The following is a 27,486-nucleotide window of genomic DNA, read 5'->3' on the forward strand; positions in this document are numbered from 1 at the left end:
CTTACATACAGGTACCAGGGTCCGGGGGAGGGCACCGGACAGAACTGGGAAGTGGATTTCACTGAAGTCAAGCCCGGGAGGTATGGCTACAAATGCTTGTTGGTAATGGTGGACACCTTCTCTGGGTGGGTTGAGGCTTTCCCCACTAAGAAGGAAACAGCTCAAATGGTAGCCAAGGCCTTACTCTAAGAGATCATTCCCAGGCACGGGGTTCCTGAGATGTTAGGGTCAGATAACGGACCGGCTTTCATCTGCAAAGTCCTGCAGGGACTAGCCCAGGCTGTGGGGACCAATTGGAAGTTGCATTGTGAATACAATCCCCAGAGCTCAGGGCAGGTAGAAAGGATGAATCGGACCTTGAAGGAGACTTTGTCCAAATTGGCTATTGAGACTGGAGGGGACTGGGTGACCCTCCTGCCTTATGCCATCTTCCAGGTTCGGAACTCACTCTATGTGCATGGATTGACGCCCTTCGAAATTCTGTATGGAGCTCCACCCCCCATAGTTGTCTGTACATTATCTGACTGAGGTACTGATATGGCTCCAAATTATTTAGCCAGTTTCAAGGCTTTATTTGAGGTGCAGCGTGAAATCTGGCCCCTGGTACGCTCACTTTATGAGGCCCATGACCCCCCAAGTCTGGAACATGGCATTGTCCCAGGAGACTGGATATGGTAAAGAAACACCGAGGTCGCACCTTGGAGGGACGTTGGAAAGGGCCTTACGTGGTTGTCTTGGTTACCCCACTGCTGCTAAGGTTGACGGCATCGGACCCTGGGTTCATCACTCACACCTATGCCGGGCCAGCATTGAGGAACAGAAAGAGGCAGAGGAGTGGACAGCGCGGAGGCACCCAGACAACCCCTTGAAGTTGAGCTTCCGGGGGAAGGATGTGGAACACCCGACTGTTCCGAGCGATCGTCTGGCTCCCCGCTTGCGTAAAAGACAATCCACACACCTCGTTCAAAATAACTTGGAAACCGATCCAGGCAGTAGCCCTTTGCTTTCTAACTGTAAGCATTGTGCTGGTTCGAGGGAACCCCCACCTCCCTTGGAACCAAACCTGGATGATCATTAATGCAGAAACCGGCAAAGTAGCCAATGCCACATCCTCAGACCTCGCCCCCCAGGGAACTTGGTTCCCTGATCTCCTGATCTCCTGGACTTATGTGACCTTGTGGGGGATGCATGGGACCCCTCGGATCAGGAACCTTTCCCCGGGTATGGGTGTAGGACCACTGGAGGTCGTAGTAATACCAGAAACCTAGGGTTTTACGTCTGTCCCGCTCACTCGTGTGACAGAGAGCGTATTGCCAAGTGCGGAGGTCCCAAAAGTGCCTACTGTAAAGCATGGGGGTGTGAATCTACTGGGTGGATCATGTGGACCCCCCCCCCCATCACTGGAGACCTAATCTTAGTGAAGAGGGGTGGTAACATGCAAGAAGTGGGACGAGGTTACTGCCAACAGAACGGTAAAAGGGTGGGCTGTGGGCCATGCTATAACAAAGACCAATCGGGATATTCTGCCTTCCCATTAGCTACCCCAGGGGGACGCTGCAACCCATTGGTCATAAAGTCTACCCCCACGGTGAAGAAGGCAAACTGGGAGACAGGAAAGACCTGGGGGCCAAGGCTATACCACCGTGGGTGTAATCCTGGACTAATTTTTACTATCAAGCTAGTCCAGAGACCCCTGAGCATAACAGCATTGGTCCTAACCAGGTACTTAACCCAAGTAGACAATCTTCAACCTACCAGCACCCCAAAGCCACGCTTAATGCAGGTTTCAACCACGACCCCTGACTCTGAGACCTCACCACCGGGATCTGTCATTTTCCCAGCAGAGACCTGAGGACCCCCTGTTAGTGCTTCTGAAACAATCCTACTAAGTCCTAAACAGTTCTAAGCCCAATATGACTACATCCTGTTGGCTGTGCTATGATGCACCCCACCATATTATGAAGGCATAGCAACCCTAGGGAACTACACCCCTTCCCACAGCTCTGCTGAATGCCAATGGCAATCAAAGGGTACCTTAACCTTACAACACGTTACTGGACAAGGGCTCTGTGTAGGCCGTATCCCCGAATCTCACCAGCCCTTATGCAACTTAACGATGCCGCTGGGCAACTCGAGTCAATACCTAATTCCCCAGCAGGATGCTTGGTAGGCCTGTTCTGCAGGACTCACGCCATGTGCCCACACAGAGGTACTCAGTAACTCCCAGGGTTTTTGCGTTCTCGTTAGGCTAGTTCCCAGGCTGTTGTGCCATTCAGATGAGGACTTCTATCAGCAACTAAGAGGGGACCCCCTGAGAGCCAAGAGGGAACCTCTTATGGCCCTAACCCTCAGTATGGTTCTAGGTATGGGACTCATTGGAGCCAGGACAGGAACAGCTTCCTTAATAACTCAGAGCCAACATTACTCTAGTTTAAGAGCGGCTATTGATTTGGATATTGAGAGACTGGAAACCTCCGTCTCACACCTTCAAGAGTCCCTCACTTCTCTAGCGGAAGTAGTGATGCAAAACAGGAGGGGGTTAGATTTGATTCTCCTGCAGCAAGGAGGATTATGCGTGGCCCTAGGAGAAGAGTGTTGCTTTTATGTCGACCACTCAGGAGTAGTTAAAGAATCTATGGCTAAGGTTAGGGAAGGGCTAGCAAAACAAAAGAAGGAACGGGAAGCACAGAGGGCTGGTTTGAGTCATGGTTTAACTCCTCTCCTTGGTTGACCACTTTAATTTCTACCTTGCTGGGGCCGCTTATTATTTTACTCATACTCCTAATCTTTGGTCCCTACATTTTGAATAAGTTGATAGCTTTCGTTAAGGACCGTGTAAGCACAGTCCAACTGATGGTGCTAAGGCAACAATACGAGAGAGTACCGACCCCAGAGGATGGGTAGGCGGGACGCCCCAATGAGTATGATTCCTCATTGTGAACAACTCAAGGGGGGAATGTTGAGAACGGGGTGCCATCCGTGCAGCCCTCTTGTATAAACAAGCTATTTCGTGAACTGGGCCCCCAGGGAAAGGGCCTGCAAGCCCCGAGGATCCAGCAGCCGCAGCGGCGCCTTCAACAGCCAATACAGGTCACATGGGATGAGCTGGGCCCCGGGCTTATCAAGGCTGTTCAGAGAGATCTACCTGAGGAATGTGCAGCTGTCCAGAGACCCCATCTATCAAGGACAGGGGAACCTAGCCCTGACCCCTCTCCCTCATAATTCACTCCTTCCCTCTGCCCTGCTCTCTCCAGGACCGTTCTGTTTTGGGGGGACCCAATAAGATTCAAATAAAGTGGAGGGACTAAACCAAAAGAGGACAAATATTTAGCTATCTGAATTTTAACCAATAATGTACAGGTCCTTGTGTATGAATACTGAAAAAGCTCTTAAATAGAGCGCTTTCTCGCCACTCGGGGCCGCTCCCCGCCAGCCACTGTATCTGTCTGAGGGGCTGGTCGCAGTCCAGGCTCGAGCTTGCTTGAATAAAACCTCGTTGTGTGATTTGCATTACTGTGTGTTCACTTTGACTCTCTGGGGATTAGTCGGAAGGGGACCCTAATAGCATCTGTACATCCAAGTGTTGTGCCCTCAGCAGGAGCCCAGAGAGTACGATGGAACAGCAAGGAAGGCAAGACCCATGCTTGGAAAACCTGGGCCTCCAGGGAGGCCAGCTAAGCCAGCCTCTCGTGGTTCTGCCCCTCCTTGGGATGTTGCCCAAAGGTGCCTGGGTTCCCTTCACAGCCCCTCCCACAGGTGGGAAATTTACCTGCTTACTCCATTTCAAAGTGATTCCCCTCCTCGCCCCTCCCTCCTTTTCATACCACTTAAACTTTTAGGAAAGACAAGGAGTCTTTGACTCCAAGCCCCTGCCGGAAAAGTACCCTGAGGCTAAAGAATGCTAAGGTTTGATCAAGTGTCTTAATACAAAAGAAGAAACAATAATAACAAAGTGCACATTTTATATCTCAAAAAGGTATCTGGAAACATCTCTTTCCCACCTATTCCATGGCTTCTGAGGGCCACTGACAGACGTGGGTGTTCATCCGTGTCACCCCTAGCCTCAGACAGAGAAGCACGCTTTACACAGAGAACGTGCTTAGTACACATAATGGAACGTGTTCAGGCAGAGGAGAGAGCTCAGCAGGGTGGGCTAACAGGAACAAGTGGGCTCCTGGAGAAACTTGGAGAGACTGCCTTCACTGCACAGATTATGTTTAGAAATATGAGACCCCTCTCGGGCAGCAGGAAAGGCACAGAGGGAAGAAGAAGAGCCCCTCTTTCTGCTAAGGAGGGGCCACCAAGCAGACAGCGCATGGTCAGAGCTCCCGTGCTGGCCTTACAGATGTGTTGATTACAGGGAAGCTGTTCTTGACCTACCATGTGTGCTTGCGAGAGAAGCAACCCCTTGGCTTCTTAGCTCTTAGTTCCCCAGACCAGGAGGAGCCAGGTCCTGGCCGGATACAGTGACGCTGCACGGCACTCGGGGCCCCTGGAATCCATGCCAGATGCGTTAATCACATGGAATTCTCAGGTCGTCTCTGGATGTTGAGAAGAAGGGAGCAAATATACATTCACTGACCAGAAGAGCAGACCCAGGCAGGAACAATAGTGCCCCCCACCCTTCCCTTCAATATTCCGTTTTCTCACACATTTTCCCACACATTTTCCAAGTGTCCTTGCAATGAATCGAGGCCACATGATTATTCAGGGGACACTGCATGATGAAAAGGGATGGGCTCAACTCCGGACAAAGGCAATTGCAGGTGCTCATTCCTCCTGTGGGCGGGTCCAAGGAAGAGGATGTGCTTTCCAGGTGATCAGCCAGGGGTCGGCCTGGGCCCCTGGGTACACAGAGCAGGATGCTCCACAGGCCAGTGACGGACCTGTCCTCTGAGAGAAAGTTAAGCCTTGCTGCTCCTGTACAGGGGGATCTGAGGATCATCTTTCCTTAGTATTGCAGTGTGGTTATCCCATCCCCTCCTGGCTGGGCCACAGTGCAGTCTCCTCACCTCTGGAAGGTTCTCTCTGCACACCTCTCTCACAGATGGCCCTTTGCCAAACACACAGTAGCCAACATTAGAATCTTACACCTGCCCAGAGAAGTTGCAAAACAACATTGTAGACAGTCTAGGTCACTTTGTGCTGTGGACTTTGGTCAGTTCTCTAGAAAAAATTCTTCCACCTGCATTCGAGACAGTTTTAAACTACCTTTGGTAAGAAACTGGTGGAGAAGTTTGGCAGTTCCCCCAGGTTTGGGGGTCAGGAATCCAGAAGTCTCCTGTATTCTCAATGGCAAGTGTTTTGATACCACAATGAACCTAGTTCTTCACTGTGTTTTATGGGAACTTGGGCATGTACTCGTTTATAACCCCATGAATTCCTCTGCTTCCTGGAGTCCTCACATCTTGACACTTTTCTCCCGATCGCAGCAGAGAATGACAGACTATCCAGCCTGGTCATCAAGTACCAAGTGTTTCCCAAGGTGTTCTTGGCCCGATCGAGGCAGGTCTTTGTGATTTGAGTAAAATTAGGATTCTGCAATAGGCCACATGGGGCCCTGTGTAGAGAGGATATCACTGGATATGGCCATACAAGGCTGCTTCTCTGCTGTTCCCAAGTCTAAAACTCTCTGCAGTTTCATTTAACTGCCCAATTTTCAACACTAAGCGTTCAGAATCTTATTCTAAAGATGAACATTGCGTTGGAGTTCTAATGTAGACTTTATTAATGAGGAATATGAATAAAGGTCATCTTTAGATCTGAAAATGGTATTTAAATATCAGGGGAGAAATAAAAGGAGATACACAGAAAGAGGGGGAAGAAGGGAAGGGGCGTGTTTGGAAGGAGATGAGGGAATAGGAGGGTGTGGAGGGTTGGCCATGGGGGTGTGGGTTTGGGGAGGGAAGCTCTCAGTTTTTCACTTGTCATCACATAAGGAGCAGGTGGACACCTGAGGGAGCTGGTTTATGTATATCATCTCACATGATCTTCCTGTTCACTCAGGAGACTGATAAAGAAATATGGAAAAAATGAGACTTAGATGTGTCTAGCTAATAGGTGGCCAAACTGTCATGCAGAACCGCATCTTCCCTACTCCAAGGCCTGAGTTCTTTTCAGCAGCATTTGATAAATTTTACCTGTTAAGAGTCCTATATTAATATGTATTAACATTAATTTAAGTAATATTGAGGGAGATCCAAGATGGCGGACTAGAGGGAGGCTGCGTTCCTTGTCGCTCCGTAACTCCAGTTTCAAGCAGAGGATATCTGTTTCTTGGTGCCTATCATCCGCCATTTGCCTGCCTCTTGCCTGTCCATCGCCTGCCTTTCACCTACCCATCACCCACCACCCGAGGTTCACCTCCGGATCGTCCGACAGCAGCCAGCAGACTGACTGCAGACCTCCAGTGGAGCACCAGCTGCCTGCTGTTGCCTGGAAGTTCACTGTGACAGTACCTGCAGGTTTGATTACATGTGGCTGCCGCTATTTTGAGACAACAGCCAGGCCCCGTAGGACCCCTGGCCGGACTGACTGAGCCCCGTCTCCAAAACCCCTCAGCCTGACCGATCACTCCCTGCCTCTGGGACCCTCACATCGACTGATTGCTCCCTGCCACCAGGAACCCCAGACCAACCAACTGACTGCACCCTATCACCGGGACCCCAGACGGACTGATTGCACCCGGCCTCCAGGATCCCACAACCACACCAAACACACCCGACCTCCAGGACCCCTGCCTGACCAACTGCACCCCGCCTCCAGGACCTCCTGCTGACCATGGCCACACCCTGAGCTGCAGCTCCCCATTTGCCAACACATTTAAAAGTCAGAGTGGCCATCCTGGATAATCCTGGAAGTCGTAGCTCTGATCATTAGGTGGGGCAAATCCCATCCTTAGACGTTTGCTGGAGACTTCAAGCTCATCATCAGGTACCTCTCATGCATCAGGCTACTGAACACTGGGAGGTTTGGATACTATATGACTGTTACAGTATAGATTTTCTTTCTTCTCCTTATTGAACAATTTTAAGTTTTTATTTCTTTAGTTTTTTTGGCTCTTTTTTTCCTTTTGTTTACCTGTTCCCTTAGAGTCTCTTTCTTCCTTTTTGCATGCTAACATCCAATTTCTTTTGATTACACTCTCACCTTTTCTATTATCTAGAACTTCTATTATCTAGAACTTTTCTTATCCCATTAACAACTACATCCTACATCCCTCTTCATCCTCTTTGTCCTCCATTAGAAACTGCAGACCTTATTGCAAATCTGTTTGTTATACTGAATAATAGTTGAACTCATTCTGTTTATTATGACAATTTTGTTATTGTGCTCATAGGGGCTATTTGGTCTAGGATTGCATAGTGTCTGAATTGGGCACTGCTAATATTGATCTCCCCTTAAAGAAAGGGTTTTGGAAACCTATAGGGTCACTATAAGCCTATAGGGGGAAATCTGCAGTACCCCAGATCTGCACTGCTAGAGGGGAAGATACATGAACAACATGAAAAAACAAGGGAAGAAAATGATCCAAACAAATCTAGATTCTATATTAATAGAATCCAATGACAGTATGTTAGAAGAAATGTCAGAAAAGGATTTCAGATTACACATGATTAAGATGATTTGCGAAGTAAAGGATGAGTTAAGAGAGCAAATGCAGGCAATGAATGATAATACCAATAAGCAGTTGAAAGAGCAACTGCAGGAAGCAAAAGATCATTTCAACAAAGAGATAGAGATTCTCAAAAAAAAAAAAAAACCAAACAGAAATCCTTGAAATGAAGGAAAAACAATAAACCAAATAAAAAACTCAATGGAAAGCATCGCCAAAAGACTAGACCACTTGGAAGACAGAACCACAGATAATGAAGACAAAATATTTAATCTTGAAAATAAAGTTGCCCAAACAGAGAAGATGGTAAGAAATCATGAACAGAATCTCCAAGAACTATGGGACATCATGAAAAGACCAAATTAAAGAATTATTGGGATTGAGGAAGGCACAGAGATACAAACCAAAAGAATGAACAACCTATTCAATGAAATAATATCAGAAAATTTCCCAAACCTGAAGAATGAAATGGAAAATCAAATACAAGAGGCTTACAGAACACCAAATGCACAAAATCACAACAGATCCACACCAAGGCACATTATAATGAAAATGCCTAACATTAAAAATAAAGATAGGATTTTGAAGGCTGTGAGAGAAAAGCATCAGATTACATATAGGGGGAAACCAATACAGATAGCAGCAGACTTCTCAACCCAAACTCTAAAAGCTAAAAGGGCCTGGAACAACATATTTCAAGCTCTGAAAGAACATGGTTGCCAACCAAGAATCCTATACTCAGCAAAACTTACCTTCAGATTTGAAGATGAAATAAAATCCTTCCATGATAAACAAAAGTTAAAAGAATTTACAAATAGAAAGCCTGTGCTACAGAATGTTCTCAACAAAATATTCCATGAGGAGGAAATGAAAAACAACAATGGAGGTTAGCAAAGGGAGGAACTACCTTAGAGAAAAACCACTCAAAGGAGAAACCAAGCCAACTTAAAAACCAAAATTAAGCCCAAATGACTGGGAATACAAATCATATCTCAATAATAACCCTGAATGTTAATGGCCTAAACTCATCAATCAAAAGACATAGACTGACAGAATGGATTGAAAAGAAAGAGCCAACAATATGCTGCCTGCAAGAGACTCATCTCATAGATAAGGACATCCACAGACTAAAGATGAAAGGATGGGAAAAAACCAACCATGCACATGGACTCAGTAAAAAAGTGGGGTTTCCATTCTTATATCAGATAAAGTGGACTTCAAGCCAAAGTTAGTCAGAAGGGATAAAGAAGGACATTTCATACTGCTTAAGGGAACCATAAATCAGGAAGACATAACGATAATAAATATTTATGCCCCAAACAATGGTGCATCCCTGTACATCAAACAAATCCTTCTCAATTTCAGGAATCAAAGAGACCACAACACAATAATTCTGGGTGACTTTAACGCACCACTGTCACCACTGGATAGATCTTCCAAACAAAAACCAACCAAAGAAACCATAGAACTCAATAACACAATCAATAACCTAGACTTAATAGACATATATAGAATATTCCATCCATCAATGAGTGGATTCACTTTCTTCTCAGCAGCACATGGAACCTTCTCGAAAATAGACCATATGTTATGCCACAAAGCAGTCCTTAGGAAATGCAAAAAATTAGAGATACTGCCTTGTGTTCTATCAGATCATAATGAACTGAGAGTAGAAATCAATGACAAAATGAAAAACAGAAATTACCCCAACACCTGGAGACTAAATAATTAATATTGATATATTCTTTATCAAACATCATTGTTTTTTTTCCCTACCAACATATATCCTGTGTTGTACTCCACTCCAAGTTAAATTGTGTGTTTTTCAAAAAAAATCCCACATGGGAAAAATGATCTTACCACACCTATAAAAGGAAGTTTCCATTTTCAGCTACAAATGACTAGGACAGGTCAAAACCGAGTGCTGGGTTTCACTAAAACTTTTTCCAACCAGGAAAAGTTGGCCAACAGCCATGAACATTCAGCAAGTCAACATCCCTTGCTGAGAGAGGACATTAGTACTGTGACTATCTGCTATGTGAACATCCTCCTGGACCAAAGCATAGACTATTTTCTGAATAATGAAATGATTTGACCAACCATTCATTTGAATGGTTATGAATTCATTTATCTTCCATTCATAGGGAGTTTTAAATCATTACCTAGTATAACCAGTTTGAAGCCTTCTTCCTAGAGGATAAGTTCCTTGTCACTTCCAGTTAACTAAACAGTGAATTTCATTCATGAGGTATATTTACTTGTCTGGCAAGCACACAAATAAACTCAGTATTGAGCTTTTAAAATTTCTGGCGAGTTTTGTTTTGTTCTGGAACATACCTGATAAGTTCTCCCTATGTTGAATAAAGGATTGGGCTTCCAAAATCTTTTGTTCTTGTCAACTTTGAAGAGCAGGTAAGAACCTTGAATGCCTCATACCTTCATCCTGAGTGCACACATCCCAGAAGGTAGCTGAGACATGACTTCTAAGATGGTGGCTTCTCAGGCCAGAATCATGCCGACTCCAACTCTCTCAGAGTAAAACAGATGCTTTGGAAGTGGTTGCATTATCTCTAAAGAGATTGTAAGAAATAACTTTTCCTGTACCTACCTCTCACAGAAACAAGTCTCTACCATCTGTGAGAGAAAAAAACTTTAGACTCTCAGCTACAAATTGTTTTAATGACGAGATGATGTCCTAGAGGGAACCAGCACATGCCCAACATCCTTGCTGATTAGCATAATGTGGAACACCTGCTAGACCCTGGCAGGCAGTCCAGCCCAAAGTTTTAGTTTTGTTTTTTTTTTTAATTTATCATTCCCACATTTCCCAAATAATGAAGCCAATACTATCTTTAGAAAGCAAGATTATACACTAGGACTGGGTGTTCATTTATAAAGCAAACATTTTCCCAGAGCCTATGTCAGGGACTGGGTTGGCTGAGAAATTAAAATCTAAATAAGACATAGATGTTACTACCCTCCAGGAAATCAGGAGATCTTGGTCAGGGGTAGAAGTCAAAATAACACTTTCAAAATGTAGGCAAATCCTATACCAACTAACACCAATATCTGGATTAGTTTAGTAGAAAAAAATGTTAACTTGGTAGGGTCTTGAGGAAAAAGTGAAATTTGGCCAGATGGAGGATACACAGGGAGGCACTCATCCAGTGCACTAGATATGGAAATGTTTGCAGACGGTCAAGATGTGTACAGATGTTTTGAGTTCCTAAAAGTGGCTTGTATGCAGGTTAGGAATGAGGTTGTCATGATGTCAGCCTTTATAGGACCAAAAGTGCTGAAATAGAGTTGGAACTTTATCCTCTGGACAGCGGGAAGCAAACCAGGGTTTATATGTAGTCTGTGGGCACTTCTGCGTCCAGTAAGTATCAAGGAACAGACATCAGATTTACCTTGTGATCTTCAGCAACTAAAACACTGTGCAAAGCATGTCATTCAATGGTTTCAACCACTGGACAACAACCCTTGAAGGACACTCATTCCTGGGAGCAGAGAAACAAATGAGGTGAGTCCCACAATTTCCCCAGTTTGTTTTCTGAAGGAAATTTTAAAGTTTCCAGGAAGAGAGTGATCTTGCTGAGCTGAGGACACAGAATTGAGAACTCAAGGAGACTGAGGTGGCTAGAATTCATAGGACACAGTGCTGGGAAGGAAAGTTCTACACAGAGAGAGGAGAACAGATGGAGAGGAGGATGAGAAAGGGGGACCCCAAGTCTGCAGGTGATGGCCAATCAATGCATGTGTGTGAGAAAACTACCCTAGCCAGGAAAAGAACCAATCGATGGAAAATAAGAGGCAAAATGAGTAAATTTCACATAGGACCAGGAACAATCTGGATTCCTGCCAGCCAGAGAGGATGAGCACTATAATTCATATTTGGTATTCATATTCAGGTACTGAGGCTGTGCCTATCACTTCAGTCATTGGGGAAATTGGCCTTAGACTGACCGCCTCTCTGACTGTACCTGAAAACACTTAAAAGTAAGTCTCAAAGGATTTAAAGTGTTTCTAAGTAACAAAACAACAGAACAAAACTTAGGAGCAACACACACACACACACGTGTTTTTGCTCAGTTATCAGTGAGAGATCGGTTCCAGTATCCTATGTATACCAAAATCTCCAATTTAAATGGTGTAGTATTTCCAGGAAACCTACGCACATCTCCTGTATACTTTAAATCATCTCTGAATTATTGATTATGCCTAATACAATGTAAATATTTTGTAAATAGTTGTTATACCATATAGTTTAGGCAGTTACAGGAAGAAAAACTCTGTACATGTATAGTACAACCACATTATTTTGTAAAGAATATTTTTGATCTTTAGTTGGTTAAATCTGTGAATGTAGAACCCATGACTGACTGTGTGTGTGCATGCATGCATGCTTGTGCATGCATACTTGTGCATGCATGCATATATACATATAATTTATAATGGGGTTATGTCATACTAAAGCCATCATGAATTGAATATATTGTCAGTGAAAAATGCATTAGCACACCTAATCCATCAAACGAGTTAGCAGCACAACTCTGCAGAGCACCAGTTGTCACCCATGGTATTGCATTTCTGACCAGTACCTGTTGCTCTTGACTGCTGCCCAGGATCATGAGAAGGTCTCATATTGCATATTACTGACCCAGGAAAAAGATCAAAACTTTAAATTCACAGAATGATTTCTACTGAATACATATTGTTTTTAGACCTCATAAGTTGAAAGACCTCAAGTCAAGCCGCTGTAAGTCAGGGACACGCATAAGCACACACACACACAAACACACATAAACACACACAAACACTGTATTCAACAAGGTAAAATTCACAATGCCTGGTACCTAAGAAATCATTTTCAGGCATGCAAAGCAGCATGAAAAGATAACCCATAATCAAGATGAAAGTATATTGAAAGAAATATACCCAAAATAGAGGATAAGAATATGAGAATCATATAATTTTATTCCATGTATTCAGAAGTGCAGAGGAAAATAAGTACACTTTAAAAAGATATAAAGTAACTCATATCAAATTTCAGAATATGAAAAAAAATCCATGTCTGAGACATTCAACTGGATGGAATTAACTATAGTCACTGAAGAAGGAAAAATTAGAAAACTCAAAAACACGGTAATAGAAACTGTCTAAACGAAATATGGAAAGATAAAAAGCCTGAAAAAGGTATGGAAAGCATCAGTGAACTGTGAGACAATTTCAAAAGGCTAACAGAAGTAAAACTGAAACCCTCAAAAAAGAGAAGAGGCCTGGGGATATGGCTTAGTTGGTAGAGTGCTTGCCTTGCAAGTACAAGGCCCTGGGTTCAATCCCCAGCACTGAAAAAAAAAAAAAAAAAGAGAGAGAGAGAGAGAGAGAAAAGAGACAGAAAGGGATACAGAAAAAAATATTTGAAGAATTAATAGATGAAACATCTCCCAAATCAATGGGAACTATATGCTAAATAAACTTCAAGCACAAGATGCATAAAGCAAGTAATGGTAAGGCACATCATAATCAAATTTCTTAAAACCAGTGGTAAAGAGAAAAATCTTAAAACCAACTAGAGACCAAAAGGTGTGTAGATGAACAAAGATAAGAACGATGGCAGATTTCTCCTAAGGAACAATGAAGGTGGAAGACAGTGGACAAATCTTTAAAGTACTCATGGAACAACTGTTGACATACAAATCTACACTCACCTTTCACAAATGAAGGCAAAGAAAGAACTATTCAGAAATGGCAAAGCTGAATTCATCACCAGACTTCCTACAAGAAATGCTGAAAGGAATTCCTTTAACATGGAAAATTATATGACATGGAAATCTAGATCCATCCAAAAGAATGCTGGGCATTGGAAATGGCAAATATGTAAGCAAAATATAGTACTATTTTTTTCTTATTTTTAAAACATTTTTAGAAGACAATTGGCTATTGAAGACCAAAATAACAATGTATATATCCGCTTTTCATAAGCGGAAGGAAAATGTATGACAGAGATAGCGTATGACAGAGATAGCACAAAGGCCAGGAAGGGGGACAGAAACCTGCTGTGTTCAGCTTGCTGTGTTTAGTGAGGTAGTGTGATATCACTTGCAGGTAACTTGTCAAGTAAAACATATCTTGCATGTCCCAAAGCAGTCACTTAAAAGATCAGTGATGTCATGAAACAATGGTGTAGTAATAATTCAACAAATGAGATTTAAATTAAATAAAAATACCCGGCTACTCAAATATAAGGCAGAAAAAGAAGAATCAAGAACAGATGTCACAAATTGGAAACAAATAGGAAGATGTTAAATTTAAACCCAATTATATCAATAACTTCATTCCATGTAAATATCCTAAACACCCTATTGGAAAGGCAGAGGGTTGGACAGGATAAACAGAGAAGAACAACTATACACTGACTACAAGAAGGCCACCTTCAATATGAAGTTGTTTGTGTCCATTGCTGAAGACTGAGCCAGCCCTAGCAGGTTGTGATACTGGCTCTTGCTTCTCTTCTCAGCCTCTAAAAAGCCATGGACTCATGGACTCCAGAGACTGTGAACTTTTCCAGAGATTAATGCCAAGTCTGTCTGTGTTCTTCACAATGGATTCTAACATGGTATATGTTATTCCTGGTCACTGGATTCTTCACTTCTCAAATGCTCAACGAATATTTCCAGGAAGGATCCCAACTTAATAGTCTTATCAAATGCCTGTTGTGTATAGGACAGTGTATAAGTACATAGTACCTGGAGGTATATGGTGGTGAAACAAATTAGTATAGTTTTTGTACCCAAGAAACTTAGAGGAGACAGACCTGTAAACAAAAATATGATCCCATGTCATCTGAAGTGATATAATGGAAACAAAATATTAGGTGGCAGGAGGGCAGCAGATTGCAAGGCGGAGGGAGTCCTCATTGAGGATTAACATTGAAGACGAGACCCGAGTGTGGACTAGCTACCAGACAACAAAGAAGTTTCCAAGTCAACAAGGGCATGTGTGAAGATAGAAAGACAGAAAAATACTGATCTGTTTCAGGGACTTGAAGAACAAGATCGGCTGCCCAAGATGAAGTAGGAGAGGCTGGGTCATGCAGGGCCTCAGGAAGAAGTTTTAATTTTCCTTTAAGTACAATGGGAACTCATTAAAGCATATAAATAGAAGAGGGACACAGGTGACTTAATTTGCATTTCAAGACACTCTTCCTGGCAAGTCTGTGGAGAATAGATCATAGCAGAGTAGGAGCAGAGAGAGGGAAATGGGACTCTTCAGACAGTTTATGCATAAGCTGTGAGGGAGAGAGAGCAAGCAAGGAACCAAGGTTGATCCAACTGGGTGGTGATACAGAGATAGGAAGACGAGAGAGGCAGCTGTTTTGGGCATGGGACTCAGGAGTGCTGTCTGAGGACATACGGGCTTTTCCTGTTCATGCGCTCAAGGCACAGAAAGATAAAGAACTGTCCCTGGGGCAGTAGCGCTAAGAGTTCGATCAGAAGTTATATCCCTAATCAGAAAATATTTCTCTAATAATTTCCAGTACATACAATTCCAAAATGGCCCCCCTCCTTTCTGTCACTCTCTACCCCTCTCCTAGGATGGCTCTGAGTGACCACCTGACAGAACCCCCTCCAGGTTGCCCAGGTAAAATCACACATTCCCTTGCACCAAGTTAATAACACATGCAGCAACCCAGCTTGTAAGATAGACAATCAGAAGCCTTTTGCAAAATGAAGACCAGGTCTAGTAGCCTATCCAGTTCTATTGCTTCCTTCCAACAAACTGAACAACAGGTTTGGCAGGCCAAATTATTTCCCAGGTAATCAATCTAGCCTGTCATTGTTTCATGCCTCTGCCTCAATGAACCCAGCCTCCTGTCACCATACACTCCTCCATGCAAGGGAAGGTGCTTCCAGCTTCTAACCCACATGGCAATCTTGTCCTTGATTGACATCAAGCAAAGGAGACATTTAAAAAAAAACGAGGTTAGGTCATCTTCAATTTGAAAGACCTGGAAGAGTCACCATGCTTGTGAACTTAAGTCTGATTCTCCAAAAAGACAGAGGAACTTGCTGGCCAAGACTTGACCTTGTCTTCTTTTACACTCTCTTCACCAGACCTGGAAGGTACCTGTGTCATGGGATTAAAAAAAAGGCTTCACAGTTGAGGAGGGAGAACCCATGTCCTGATCCCGAAAGTTCCAGCAGAACATGGGGACCAGGCCTGGGGAGAAGACAGACCCTCCCCGGACATGCTGAGCTCTCCTGACAAAGCAGGTCCTGTTGGGAACCCCCAGGCCCCAGCCAGGCCACCAGTAGAGATGGCATGGCCCCAGGACACCAAAGGAGGAGCAAAGACCTCGTCAGGGGCACTTCCTGCCCTAGCCGAAGCTGCCCTGCTGGCTGTCGGTTTGTGACCTCTGTTCACAGACCCCACCTTGGTGACACCGAGTGTAGTCACCTGCCTGGCAGCCTGTCTCTGTACAATGAACAACTTCATGGTTCTGTGTGGGCTCGAGACAAAAGCAAAAGCAAAAGCAAACAAACAAAAAACCAACCTAGACCAATAACCTGCTGGAAGAGGGGGGGAAAGCCTGTATGAGAAAAATAATTAGCAGCTTCATTACAAATTTTCCCTTTCAGTTTTTAATAAAAATGTAGGTATTTAAATTGCAAGTTTATTTTTCTCCCAGCACTTAGTGAACAGTTGACTTATAGTGCTATCACCCTATAAATTCTGAAGACTCTGTTTTCTGAAGAAAACAATACAGAACTGTCTTCACAGGACCTTTTTGGGGTGCACACGGAGTAAAATTGCAATCACAAGCACATACAAAACAAAAATAACCATACAAACACTAAGATGAGATGCACCAAATGGTAAGTGACTGATACTTTGAGGACAAATGGCATTTTTTCCATTTCTAATCATTCTGTATTCACCACTATTTTCCTAACACATTTGCATTTCTATTATTGTCTTACTTTTACAACAAATTAAGTATAAATCCCTCTGCTTGCCTATCCACCCCATTAAAGGATAGCTATAATTTAAATCTTTATTCAAAAACTACTGTCAACATCAGGTTAGTAATGCCCGTACATATAAAATACAGTAATTAATTTAATTTCAGAATTAAATCTAACCAAATCTAAAAGAATTGAACTTGTGGTCAAAACAGGGGGATCCATTTTTTCTACTTTTTATAGATTCAGATCTATAGAAAAAACAAGAACAGTAAGAAATAAAGCAGAGAGCTCCCATATACCCTTTGCCTGGCTTCCCCCAGGGTAACATCTAGAGTGACTCTTTGACAACATCACACCAGGTGACCATAGGCTGCCCTCATGTGCACACAGGTGCATTTAGTTCCATGCAACTTTATCTCCTGGGTGGAGAGTCCCCCCACTGTCACCACCTTTGGTAGCCATGGCCACCTCCTTCCCTTCTCCGTAACTCCTGGCAACAGGGACCAACGGCTGGTCAATGAACAGTCATCAATCCCTCTTGTGCAAGGCACTGTGGCCAGCACCATGGTCGAGCTGATCAAATGAACAGTGTAGACCAGTTGCTGGGAGGGCAGCCGGAAGCAGAATAACAGGGTTCAAACGTTGGGTGGCTGTGGCCTGGCAAAAATATTTCAACTCTCTCTGCCACCGTGTCTCCTTCAATGAAAAGGGGCCAACAGTAGAACTTCAAAGAGCTGTTATGAGACTCCAGTGAGTTGCTACTTGTGCAGGGAGGAGAAAGTGACTGGCATGCAGACATGGATACTGCAGAACATGCAGACTCCTCATCAGGACGCCCCCTGCTAAGTGACGTGATATAAAGCGAGCCCAGGGCCGGGGGAGGGAGCAGTTCGAGCTGTGGATGGCTGACATAGGTTTCCCAGGAAAGAGAATACTTGGGTTGGGCTTCAAGGTGTGAATAAGACTTTGACAGAAATAGAAGAGTAGGAAAGATGTTCAAGGTGACAAAAGGATTTGATCTCTGTGTGAGGAGGCACAGGCCACGCTGAGAGGACTCAGAGTCCAGAACAAGAGGCTGTGTGGAGGCTACAGGGACAGAGAAGGGCAGTCGCCATCAGCAAGCCCTAGTGGAGGTTGGGGCCGGATTTTGAGGGGCACTCAAGGGCCACACTGCAGTTGGCACCACAGCTTTGCAGTCCTGGAGAAGACCCGGGAAACAGAAAGAAGAAAGCGCCTCTGAACAGTCCCTGGGGAGGCGCGGACCGAACAGAAGGGAAAGCATCTTCTGAAGTACCAACCCCAAGCAATGGGATTCCCCATAAACCACAGCGGCAGACGCTACGTGTTCCACGCGGCCACCATCCTTAGAGGCATCCAGTCTTACTGCGTGGGGCAAGGGCAGTAAAAGTTATTACACTGATTCACGCCAGAACCTGCCCTGGCCCTGCCAGGGCAGTTTCCACTTGAGCCAGGTGTTCTCGATTCCCTCCCCTAGCAACCTCAAACCATCCTTTCCCGAGGTTCCCAAAGGCAGGCCCTGGGCAGAGGCTTGGGAGGCTCCTGCTGTCTGACCTGGACATTGGCACCAGGAGTCCCCAGTGCCTGTCTGATCGCCTGGCCCTTTGCCTCCTGCAGGCACGGTTGGCCTTGGTCTCTGACATACCCTGCTTGGCCCAGGCATACCCTTCCCCTCCCTCCCTTGGACAACTTCTCTCCCTGTTGCCTCCTGGGTCCTTGCCTCCCACATCTGCTGTGCCTCTGATCTCCCTGGCCAGGGCCTGGGCTGATTTCTGCCTACCTTTCACGATGTATTCTAGCCTCTCTGCTCCCAGGTCTCCCAGTGACCTCTTGCTGCCTAACTTGGGTGTGTCCCATAGAATAAGAACAAATCACCTTGTGCTTCTGCTTCGAAAAATGTTCTCCATCAGGCACCTTCTTCAGAAAGAGAGAGGAAGGACAAGAGCGCTTAACCTAGTCTTATGGCCAACAAGCTGAAACGAACAAACAAAAAACTACTTGGTGGCAGCCTCAGAGAGTTCTCCTTTTGCTCCATCATTCTCATATCCATGAGAAGAAAAGGATGCTGGGAGACAGGGCTCTTCCTAAGTGGGTGCTGGTGGTTTGTGGTTCAGCTCTGAAAACTAAGAAACCCCAAAATAGAGTAGGATAGAATAGAATAGAATAAGCTTGCCTTTTCTCTAAGTCAAGTATATCAACTAGTCAGAAGATCATGAAGACAAAAGGTAGTCAAGAGGACTTAGAAACAAATCCCTTCCAGGCCCATAAGGACACCTGTTGTTTGGCATATGATAGGGCAGCTTTCTTCTGCACAGTGTTTAGCCTCCACGACAGACCTCACTCCCTCCACTGATGCATTCAAATTATGACCTAAGGGCCTGGGTGGGCCACACAATACCTCCCCAACAAAGCACATCAAGACATTCTCCCACACTCAGAGACCTCTTAGATGGACTTCATTTACAGCCATTACATCATATTCTTCACAAAACAAAATACATTTTGGAGGCAGGAAAAGGCATACAACAAGAAGCCAAGAAGACCAAGACTGAGAAAGCAAGCAAGCAAGAAAGCCAAAGTTTTTCTAACTTCACAGTCCACGTCCCACAAATTCAATGTGTGTTTGCAAAAATGCCAATATGTTCAAATTCCTTGAGTCCTTGTACAAAGCCTTTGGCACTATCAGACCCTGCATCTTTCAAAGTGTGTATAAAGGTGCCATCCAGTCAACAGGTGACTTGAGCCTTTGGTTTTCTGACCTGTACCCTGGCAGAGGGCACAGGCAGCAAGAGAAAATACAACATAAATGATGGCAGAGAAGGGTGATTTATTTTGAATTTAATGTGACAGGACACTCTATTACGAAATTAATTGTGTCCTGCTTCTCATTGCAGCAGACACCTCAGTAAAGGACAAAAGGTCATTACCTTCCCATAGAGCACCCGCCATTTGCTGCCCCCACTCACCTCCACACGATGACTTTAGTGGAATTTGTTTTTGAAAAGTCTAAGAATGACTCAAACTCTGATATGTATACAAATCACCTGAGAGGCTATTAAAATGGATGCTTCTGGGTCCCTCCATGGGCCTGCCAAGTAAGATTTCTGGGGATTGGGACCTGGAGGCCACATTTTATATAAATTCCCTAAGAAATCATGATTCAGGGGGTTTTAAGAATATTCTGAGAAAACATTAGGTCAAAAGAGACAGAAACCCCTGGGATACCTGGGTAGGGACACTGGAAGCTGAGACTTCAGAGGAAAGACCAGTCCTTGGAAGGCTCTAGGTCTTTATCCAGGCGGTGAGGGTCACTGTGGGGTTGTAGGTAGGACTCGACACGGTAAGCTGTGAGACTCGTGGCTCAGGGACCACTCTCTCCAAGAAGCCCCTGCCCCGGTTCGGCTGAGTGTCCTGTTCCTCGGCTCCACAGGAGCTCACACGCACCTCTAACTCACCACTGAGCACACAGTATTGGCATGACCCTTGTGTTATTGCTCCCATCTTCTATCCACCAGGGAGTTTCTGGGCAAGGATGTGACTTGCCCACGGTGCCTGGCATACATTAGTTGTCCTATAAGTGTTTAATCAGGTGAACTTTTGTGTTCCACTTAAAACCATGTCACCACCAACTAGTGCTGCTTTTCCACATGGAAAGCAACTGCACTGAGCCCATTCCTTGCTTGAATGGCCTAGAATCCTTCGTTTCCTGCAGAGAAACTGGGCGCTCTGTCTAAAGTCCACCTTAACCTTAGGATATCCATGTTATGGAAGGAGTAGAAATGAAACGTCAGATGCCCAAAGTTTTGATCATACTGCTATGAAGTTAGTTTACATTTTTATGTTTCAGAAAGAACAAAGATCTCGTGACCCTCTGAGGTCCCAAGACTCGCAAAGCCATTGAAGACACAGGAAAATGTACCAATAACTGATGGTAGCAAGAAAGCACCTGGTGTCCAGAGTCTTTTAAAGCCTAAAAGCAAAACACCTGACTCCTGGCCAGAGCTCACCGCCCCACGCCCTGCTCCAAGCACCTGTTTCAACAGGTCCAGCCGCCCTACCCCTCCCACTGCCCCACTTCCCCACTCAGGGGCAGAAGGCAGGGGCAATAAGAATTTTACATTTTGATTTTTTTTTTAATAAAGAGGATATGAAACATTCCATGAGCTAGGAATCATAAAGATCCTCCCCTGTGAGATCTCTGCCAAGAGAATTCCTTCTCAGAATAAAACCGAGATATCCATGGGTGGAAACGTGACAATAAGGTGGAACGGGTCCCTTTTACTGGCGGCCTCCTCTGCGCTGTGCAGCGTGCTCCATCCGGGTTGTTACCCCAGACATTTTACCTGCCATCCCAAGTTCTTTGAGCTTCTTTCTTCATTGTCTGAGCGCAGCTCTGGACACGAAGGGCCTTCACTCTAGGAGTTTAGGACTCGATCATCCTGAGGTTGAGAGAGAGCCCAGTGACCAGGAAGGAGCAGAAGGACAAGTACACATTTGGGGATCCCTTGATGGTTCCATAAGTCATCTTCCACCGCCCCACTGAAGGGGTTCAGGAGGAAATTACAATCACTACCCAGTGTGCCCAGGGCGAGGGGGAGCCCTCGGGCGCTTGGACCCCCAGTGGCTTTGCAGTCTTGCCCCTCTCCTCCCCTCCAGCCCCAGCTTTGGGCAGAGGGGAGGGGCCGACACCTGCACCTGGGCTCCCCGGCCCTCTGGGCCTGTGGGGGAGGGGAGCGCGGGCTACAGCGGTTGGAGTTCCCAGTCCCTGCGGCGTCCAGAGCCTCCCGGGTGGGCCTCGCCCTGGGGGTGGGGGTGAGGGGGCGCGCTCCGGCTGCGCTCCCCGGCCGGGCCCGTGCTGGCTCTGCACACCTGCCTGCCGGCGAGGCTTCATTAAGCCGCGCCTGTGCAGCCCCGGCCGGCTGCGGCGCGGGAGTCCAGGCCATGGAGCCCACGGAAGATCCCTGCAAGGAACCGCCGGGTGAGCGCGCAAGGGGTTGGGGCTTGCGGGGCTCGCGGGGACCAGGAGTCCTCTGGCCGCTTCAGGCATTAGGCCACCTAAAAGCTTGGGTAGGCCGGTGCGCTGTAGTGGGGCAGGGAGGTGACCGCACACTTCCCTGAGTCGGGGTTCAGATCTCCCATTGCACCTGGAAGAAGGCGTATGGCCGGGGTGACGCCTGTCACCCTTCTTACTAGGGCAAATCACTCCAGCAAGGCACGTAAGTGGCTGACTAAGCGCTCCTAGGTTCAACCCCTGGGACAAAAAAAAAAAAAAAAAAAAAAAAGAGGGAGACTCGTGTTTATTGAGCACCTACTCTGTATCTGTACCAGGTTTACTACAAGTGCTACCGAAACGCCCTAAAGCTAATTTGCACCTCCTTTCCCATATCTCCGTTCAACCTTGGCCCTTTGCCCCTGGAGGCTGCGCACCCTCTACACCAGCTTCAGACTAGCTCCTGCCTATTATATCCCAGGACACAACCTGATAAAGCACCTGAGCCAGGTGTGCCCTCCTGCTTTGCATACTGTTAGAAAATAATTTCTTAAGAACTTAAGATGCATGCAATTCCATTCAAATAACTATGGCCCTTAGTCTCTAGTTATCATTCATTTACAAACTTTTGCAATTTCATTGGAAATGATACAGCAGGTCCCTGGACCAAGGTTCTGTGGTTATGAGTAAGCCCTGGTTATGAGTAAGTCCGGATGTGCAGGGGAGCGCAGGGTGACCCTGGGAAGAACTGTGCCCCCTGTGCTGTTTGATCTTGGGCCAGTCAGTCAACTTTCTAATCCTCATTTCTTCATCTGGGAGAAGTGTCTTTCTCACAGGGGTTCAATGCATACTGTATCAAGCTTTGAAAGGTGCTAACTCAGCACCATGCCTGGATCATGGTAAGCTCTGGATGAATCTATCAGCTCGAAGAAAGGAAGACAAGCTTAAAGGATGTGTTAGTTCCAAATGGGCTCCTTTTCCCTCCCCTGTAAAGGGAGGGTTGGCCTGGCTGAAGGAGGGGAGGAAATGGGAACGCTGGAGAAAGTGGAGTTGCATTGGATTGAGGATGGCTGGCAGGGAGAGTGGGTTCCAGGAGGGAAGGGTTTCTGCCTCTCTTCCTGCTACCTCCCTCCACCTCCCTGCCTGAGCTCTGGGGCCCATCTAACCCTGCCTTGCACTTCTGCAGCAGTCACTTATGGGCTCCAGTCTCGGGAGAAGCAGAATTCTAATCCATCTGTTTTCTGTCTTCCTAGTCCGCTCTCACTCCCAACAGTTGTCCCTTGGACACACCTGAACAGATGCCTGTCCTTCAATCTCCTGGTATCTGGGGGTGGGGGGAAATGGGGAGGAAGCATCCTAAATTAGGATTGTTCTCCTAGCATGGGCCAAGGCCCTCTTTAGAGTTGTATCCATTTATTTACATTTTCCAAAGCAGTGGGATTATCTAATTTAATCTTCACAACCATCAAGTTAAGAAGGGAAGTCTGGAATTAGGACCTCATGTGATAGGTAGGCAGATGAAAAGGGGTCACTGCAGAGCAGGAAGCAGCATGTGCTTGGAGCCCAGATTCCTGCTCGCACCTGGTGCTGAGGGTGCTGGCTGCTGCTTCTCCCACAGGCCAGGAAGGTGGAGGCCAGTCCCAGGTAGTTGATCTGGAGGAGGAACTGCTGCGGGGTTCAGCCCCCCACACTCAGGATACCCCGAATGAGGAGCTGCCAGCCCCCAGTGCCGTCTCAGGAGGGACGCCACCTCCAGAGGCCACTGGGGAAGCAACTCGTGCCGATGCCAGGCAAACGTGCCAGCCGCCCAGCTCCAGGGCCGTCCACAAAGACAGAACACTGGCCACCAGCAGACCCCAGCCTCAGGGGGAAGGCTCCTCCCTCCTAGCACGACAGGCAAAGACACTAAAGAGACCTGCTTCTCCAGGCCCTGGCAAACACAGAAAGCCCAATGCCATGGATCTGGCCTCCAGATCACCCCCCAGTGTCACGAAGTCAGCCTGTGCCACTCACAACCCCGTGCCTTGTGGGTCAGGCCGGGGCCCCTGCCACCTGGCCAACCTCCTCAGCACATTGACCCAGAACAGCCGAAACACAGACCAGAAGAAGGGACCCCCAGAAGTGACCTGCCAAGTCCGGAAAAAGACTCGAACCCTTTACCGCTCAGGTAAGCCCCTGAAGCTGAGAGGAAACCGAAGAGATCTGGCGTCACCCTGTAGAAGAATGTGGCCCCGGAGACCAGAGGGGTGTGATTAGTTCCTATATCACTTTGTCTGGGATCTCTCTTAACCCCAGGGCAGAGCCTTTGACCCCAAAGAGAAGGCTAGGTCGTCTCGGCAGAAAACAAGCTTGGGACCAGAATGAAACCCCACACAGGTCTCAGCCATGATCCAAGAGAGAATGCCGGGCCCACTGGAGAACTTAGCTGCAAGGCCCTTGGGGTAGGGGCAGTGGGCCTCTCTGCTAGACCCCTGGGGGGCATCTTTCCTCCTCTCTTGCCGTGTCGCTGTGACCGACTTCCTCCTGCTGGTTTCTTCTTGCAGACCAGCTGGAGGAGCTAGAGCGGATGTTCCAAGAAGACCACTACCCTGACAGCGACAAGCGCCAGGAGATAGCCCAGACAGTGGGGGTCACTCCCCAGCGCATCATGGTAAAGGGGACTGGTCAACTGGCTGGGTGGGAGGTGCCTGAGGAGCTACCCACTGGATCCCCGAGGCCTGGGCTGGTGCTCAGCCTCAGCGTGCACGCGGCTGCAGCTGGGTCTCGGTTGTGGCACTTCTCCACCAGCTGACACGGGGCTAGTGCCATGAGCTGTCAGAAGAGGAAAGCGGTTCAGAGGCCTTGTTGTCCAGCCAAGTGGACAGAGCAAAGCGAGGCCCTGAGCGCTCCTCTCGTGCGGCAGCGCCCTGTGTGTGACAGCCAGGACTCTGGATTCCCCTCCCCTTCTCAGGTTCTCCTAGTGTCTCTGCCCCACAGGTGTGGTTCCAGAATCGCCGGGCAAAGTGGAGAAAAGTTGAGAAATTGAATGGGAAAGAAAACAAGGGCAGTCCCACAGCCGCTGCCAGCAGCCAGTGCAGGTGAGGCGCCCCTTCGTCCTGGACCTGCCAGTAGGTGGAAGTGGAGGCCCAACTGGGGTCCTGGGATCCCGAAGGAGCGAGCGTTGGAAGCTGGGTGTGGGTCCTGGGTCGCTGGCTGATGTGCAGAGTGTGGGACTGGGATGGGGCTGGGGGCTGCCCCCAGGGCCTCACAGGAGGAGGGCTTGGGGATCTGGTGTCCCTCTCTGTGCCCAGAGGGGCTGGTCTAGATCCTGAGACCACCAGAGCGAGTCTTCCCTTTTCCCTGCCTTCAGCTCTACAGAGGAGCCCCCGCCTCCCATGGCCGTGGACAGAGAGTCTGGCACCTTCCCTCCAGAGCCCACTCTGGACACCTTACCAGGTGAGCTCCCACCTCAGGGGGTTCCAGGTGAGGGGGGTGACGGCTAAGAAGACAACGAAAACAGGGTCCTTGTCTGAGAAATGGGGATGGGGCAAAGCCAGAGGGGCCCATTCAGGTCCGTCATTGCCCAATCCCAGGCCTGGCGCCCCGTCTTCTCAGAGCCCTCCCTTGACCTCTGTTCCTAGAGCCCCCTATGCTGATGATGTCCGACCAGACTCTGGCACCCACCCAACAGAGCGAGGGTACGCAGAGGATGGTGACCCCACCACTCTTCAGCCCCCCACCTGTTCGAAGAACCAACTTTCCTTTTCCCCTGGGCCCTGCCCACACCCCCCAACTGATGCCTCTGCTGGCCGATGTTCCTGGTAGTGAGAGCAGCCACAAGGATGGTCCCTACGGGTCCTGGGGGACAAGGTACGGAAGCTAAGAGGGGGAGAGAGAGCTGCTGCATCACGGGAGGGGTGGAAGGAGGAAGCAGGCCCTGGGAGGGGAAGGGCCCAGAGGAGCAAGGAAGGCACCTGTGAGGGGAACTAAAGGCCGAGTGGGGCGGGGCGGGGGCTCAGTGGTGAGCGCTCGCCGGCACGTGAGGCACTGGGTTCCATTCTCAGCACTGCAAGCAAACAGAACAAAGGTCCATTGACAACTAAGAAATCTGTATTTAAAAACAGAGGATTTGGAATAGGAATGATCTAGGATGTTGTAGCAACAGTGCAGAAAGAGAGAGAGAGGACAGGTCGGAGCGAGGGGAGGAAAAAGGAGCAGCGAGGGTGGGGTCCCCAGGGTGTGGGGAGGGAGTGGCAGGCCTTGCCTGCGGTGCCATAAGAACCAGGCCGCCTCTGGACCTCACTCGGCAGTCCTCTGTCCCCCAGCGTCTCACCACCCATGTGCTCGTATCTGGAAGACCTGGAAGCCCAGGATCACCAGCAGAGCAGCCAGCCGGGGCCCTTCCAGTTCTCCCAAGCGCCTCAGACTCCGCTTTTCCAGGCCCCTCAGCCCCAGTTCTCCTATCTGCCTCCCTTCCCCTTCCCCATGCCCAGCCCACTGACCTTCCCTCCACCAGAAGACCCTCTCTTTATGTTTCCCTGTGGCCCCAGTGGGGGCGTGTCACAGGGCTACTACCCTGGCCCTCCATCGGGGCAGATTCTACTGCAGCCACCTGCTGGGAACATGGGTGAGTTGGGGCTGGACAGGTTGATCCCGTTACAATGGAGGAAGGTGCGCGGGCAGCCTTATTATCTGCAGGGCAGACTGGGGCAGGGTGAGCCTTCTGCCTGCCCCTGCTTAGTCCAGCTTAGCTAGTTACAGTTTTCTTAGTCTCAGAGTCCTGGACTTGAACATGAGGACACGTGTCATTGAAAGACTCGGGAGGATTAGAAACAATACAAGTGAAGACACTTGGCATAGAGTAGATGGCAGCCAATGTCAGCATGTCACTGGGCCACCTGGACCTTGGAAGTCCCAGAAGCATCCACTCATTGAGACTGAATTCTAGGGAAGGGGATGGAAGTCACATACAGCTGGCCCCACTCTCCTTGCTGACTGCAAGGGACAGCACTTGACCTGACCCATGGTCACCAACTGCTGGACCTATAGCCCGGGAGCCTCCCTGGTCCAGTGGGGAGAGCTGGGTGCTGGTTTCTCACCAAGATTTGCACTGGGGTCCTAAGCTGTGGGGCTGTGGAAGGGGAAAGGGAATCCCTTCCGGTATGCACCGGATGATGTTTGCTACTCTTTATCTTGTCCAGTAATTCCTCTATCCCTCGACCCCGCCCCCGCCAGGTGCAGTGCCCTGGAGTGACCTGTGTTTGCCAGAACTGCCCTTCCCTGGTCCACTCTACCCACAGACTCTGGGGCTTCCCGCAGGAGCAGATGGCTACTTTCCTGATCTGTTTGCAGCTGCCAGTGCTCAGGCAATGAGCAGGCAGCCTTCGCCAGGCCTTGCCCCGCCACCACCAGAAGGGGTCAGACCAGGAACTGGGCCCTCGCTCAGCAAGGCCCAAGAAAAGCAGCCCGCCTCGTCCCTGGAGCCGCCCACGGCATTGGAGGAGGTCAGAGAGGAAGACAGGAATGGCTGTGTCGCCTAGTTGGAGTCAAGGAGCAGAGAGAGGGTCCTGGGGGTGGGGGGACAGGATTGGGGCACCTGCACAGAGGACGCCGATGGAAGGGTTGGGAAAGACCTGGACTGGGAGGGGGTCTGATATCTCCCCAGTGCGCTTGTCTTGCTGGGCACTGGAGAAGGACAGGGCCCTTCCCCCACGCCTCTCCATGATGGTCCTGGAGAAAGGGGAGCCCAGGCTACTTCTGAATGTTGTGTCACTTACGTGGTTTCCTTTCACTGCCAGACACTGTGAGCAATAAACCAGTCTACCTTGTGTTCTCTGATGGTGTGTCTTGCCACTCAACCTGCGAGGAGCCCCGTTTCTACCACCGACTAGTTGTTGGATGTAACGGAGGGGGAG

General features: G+C 47.8%; 1 protein-coding gene across 1 annotated transcript; it reads left to right on the top strand.

Moving 5' to 3' along the window:
* Positions 1-345: 345 nt before the first annotated feature.
* Nobox (NOBOX oogenesis homeobox) lies at positions 346-27,111 on the top strand. The gene is made up of 9 exons (XM_047560745.1): positions 346-482; positions 808-938; positions 23,211-23,759; positions 24,136-24,317; positions 24,569-24,669; positions 24,942-25,027; positions 25,213-25,441; positions 25,897-26,198; positions 26,807-27,111. The coding sequence occupies exons 1-9, from the start codon at positions 346-348 to the stop codon at positions 27,109-27,111; spliced, it is 2,022 nt and encodes a 673-aa protein (XP_047416701.1).
* The last annotated feature ends 375 nt before the right edge of the window (positions 27,112-27,486 follow it).

Source organism: Sciurus carolinensis, chromosome 8 (assembly GCF_902686445.1).
Source record: "Sciurus carolinensis chromosome 8, mSciCar1.2, whole genome shotgun sequence".
In the NCBI taxonomy this organism is placed as follows: Eukaryota; Metazoa; Chordata; class Mammalia; order Rodentia; family Sciuridae; genus Sciurus; species Sciurus carolinensis.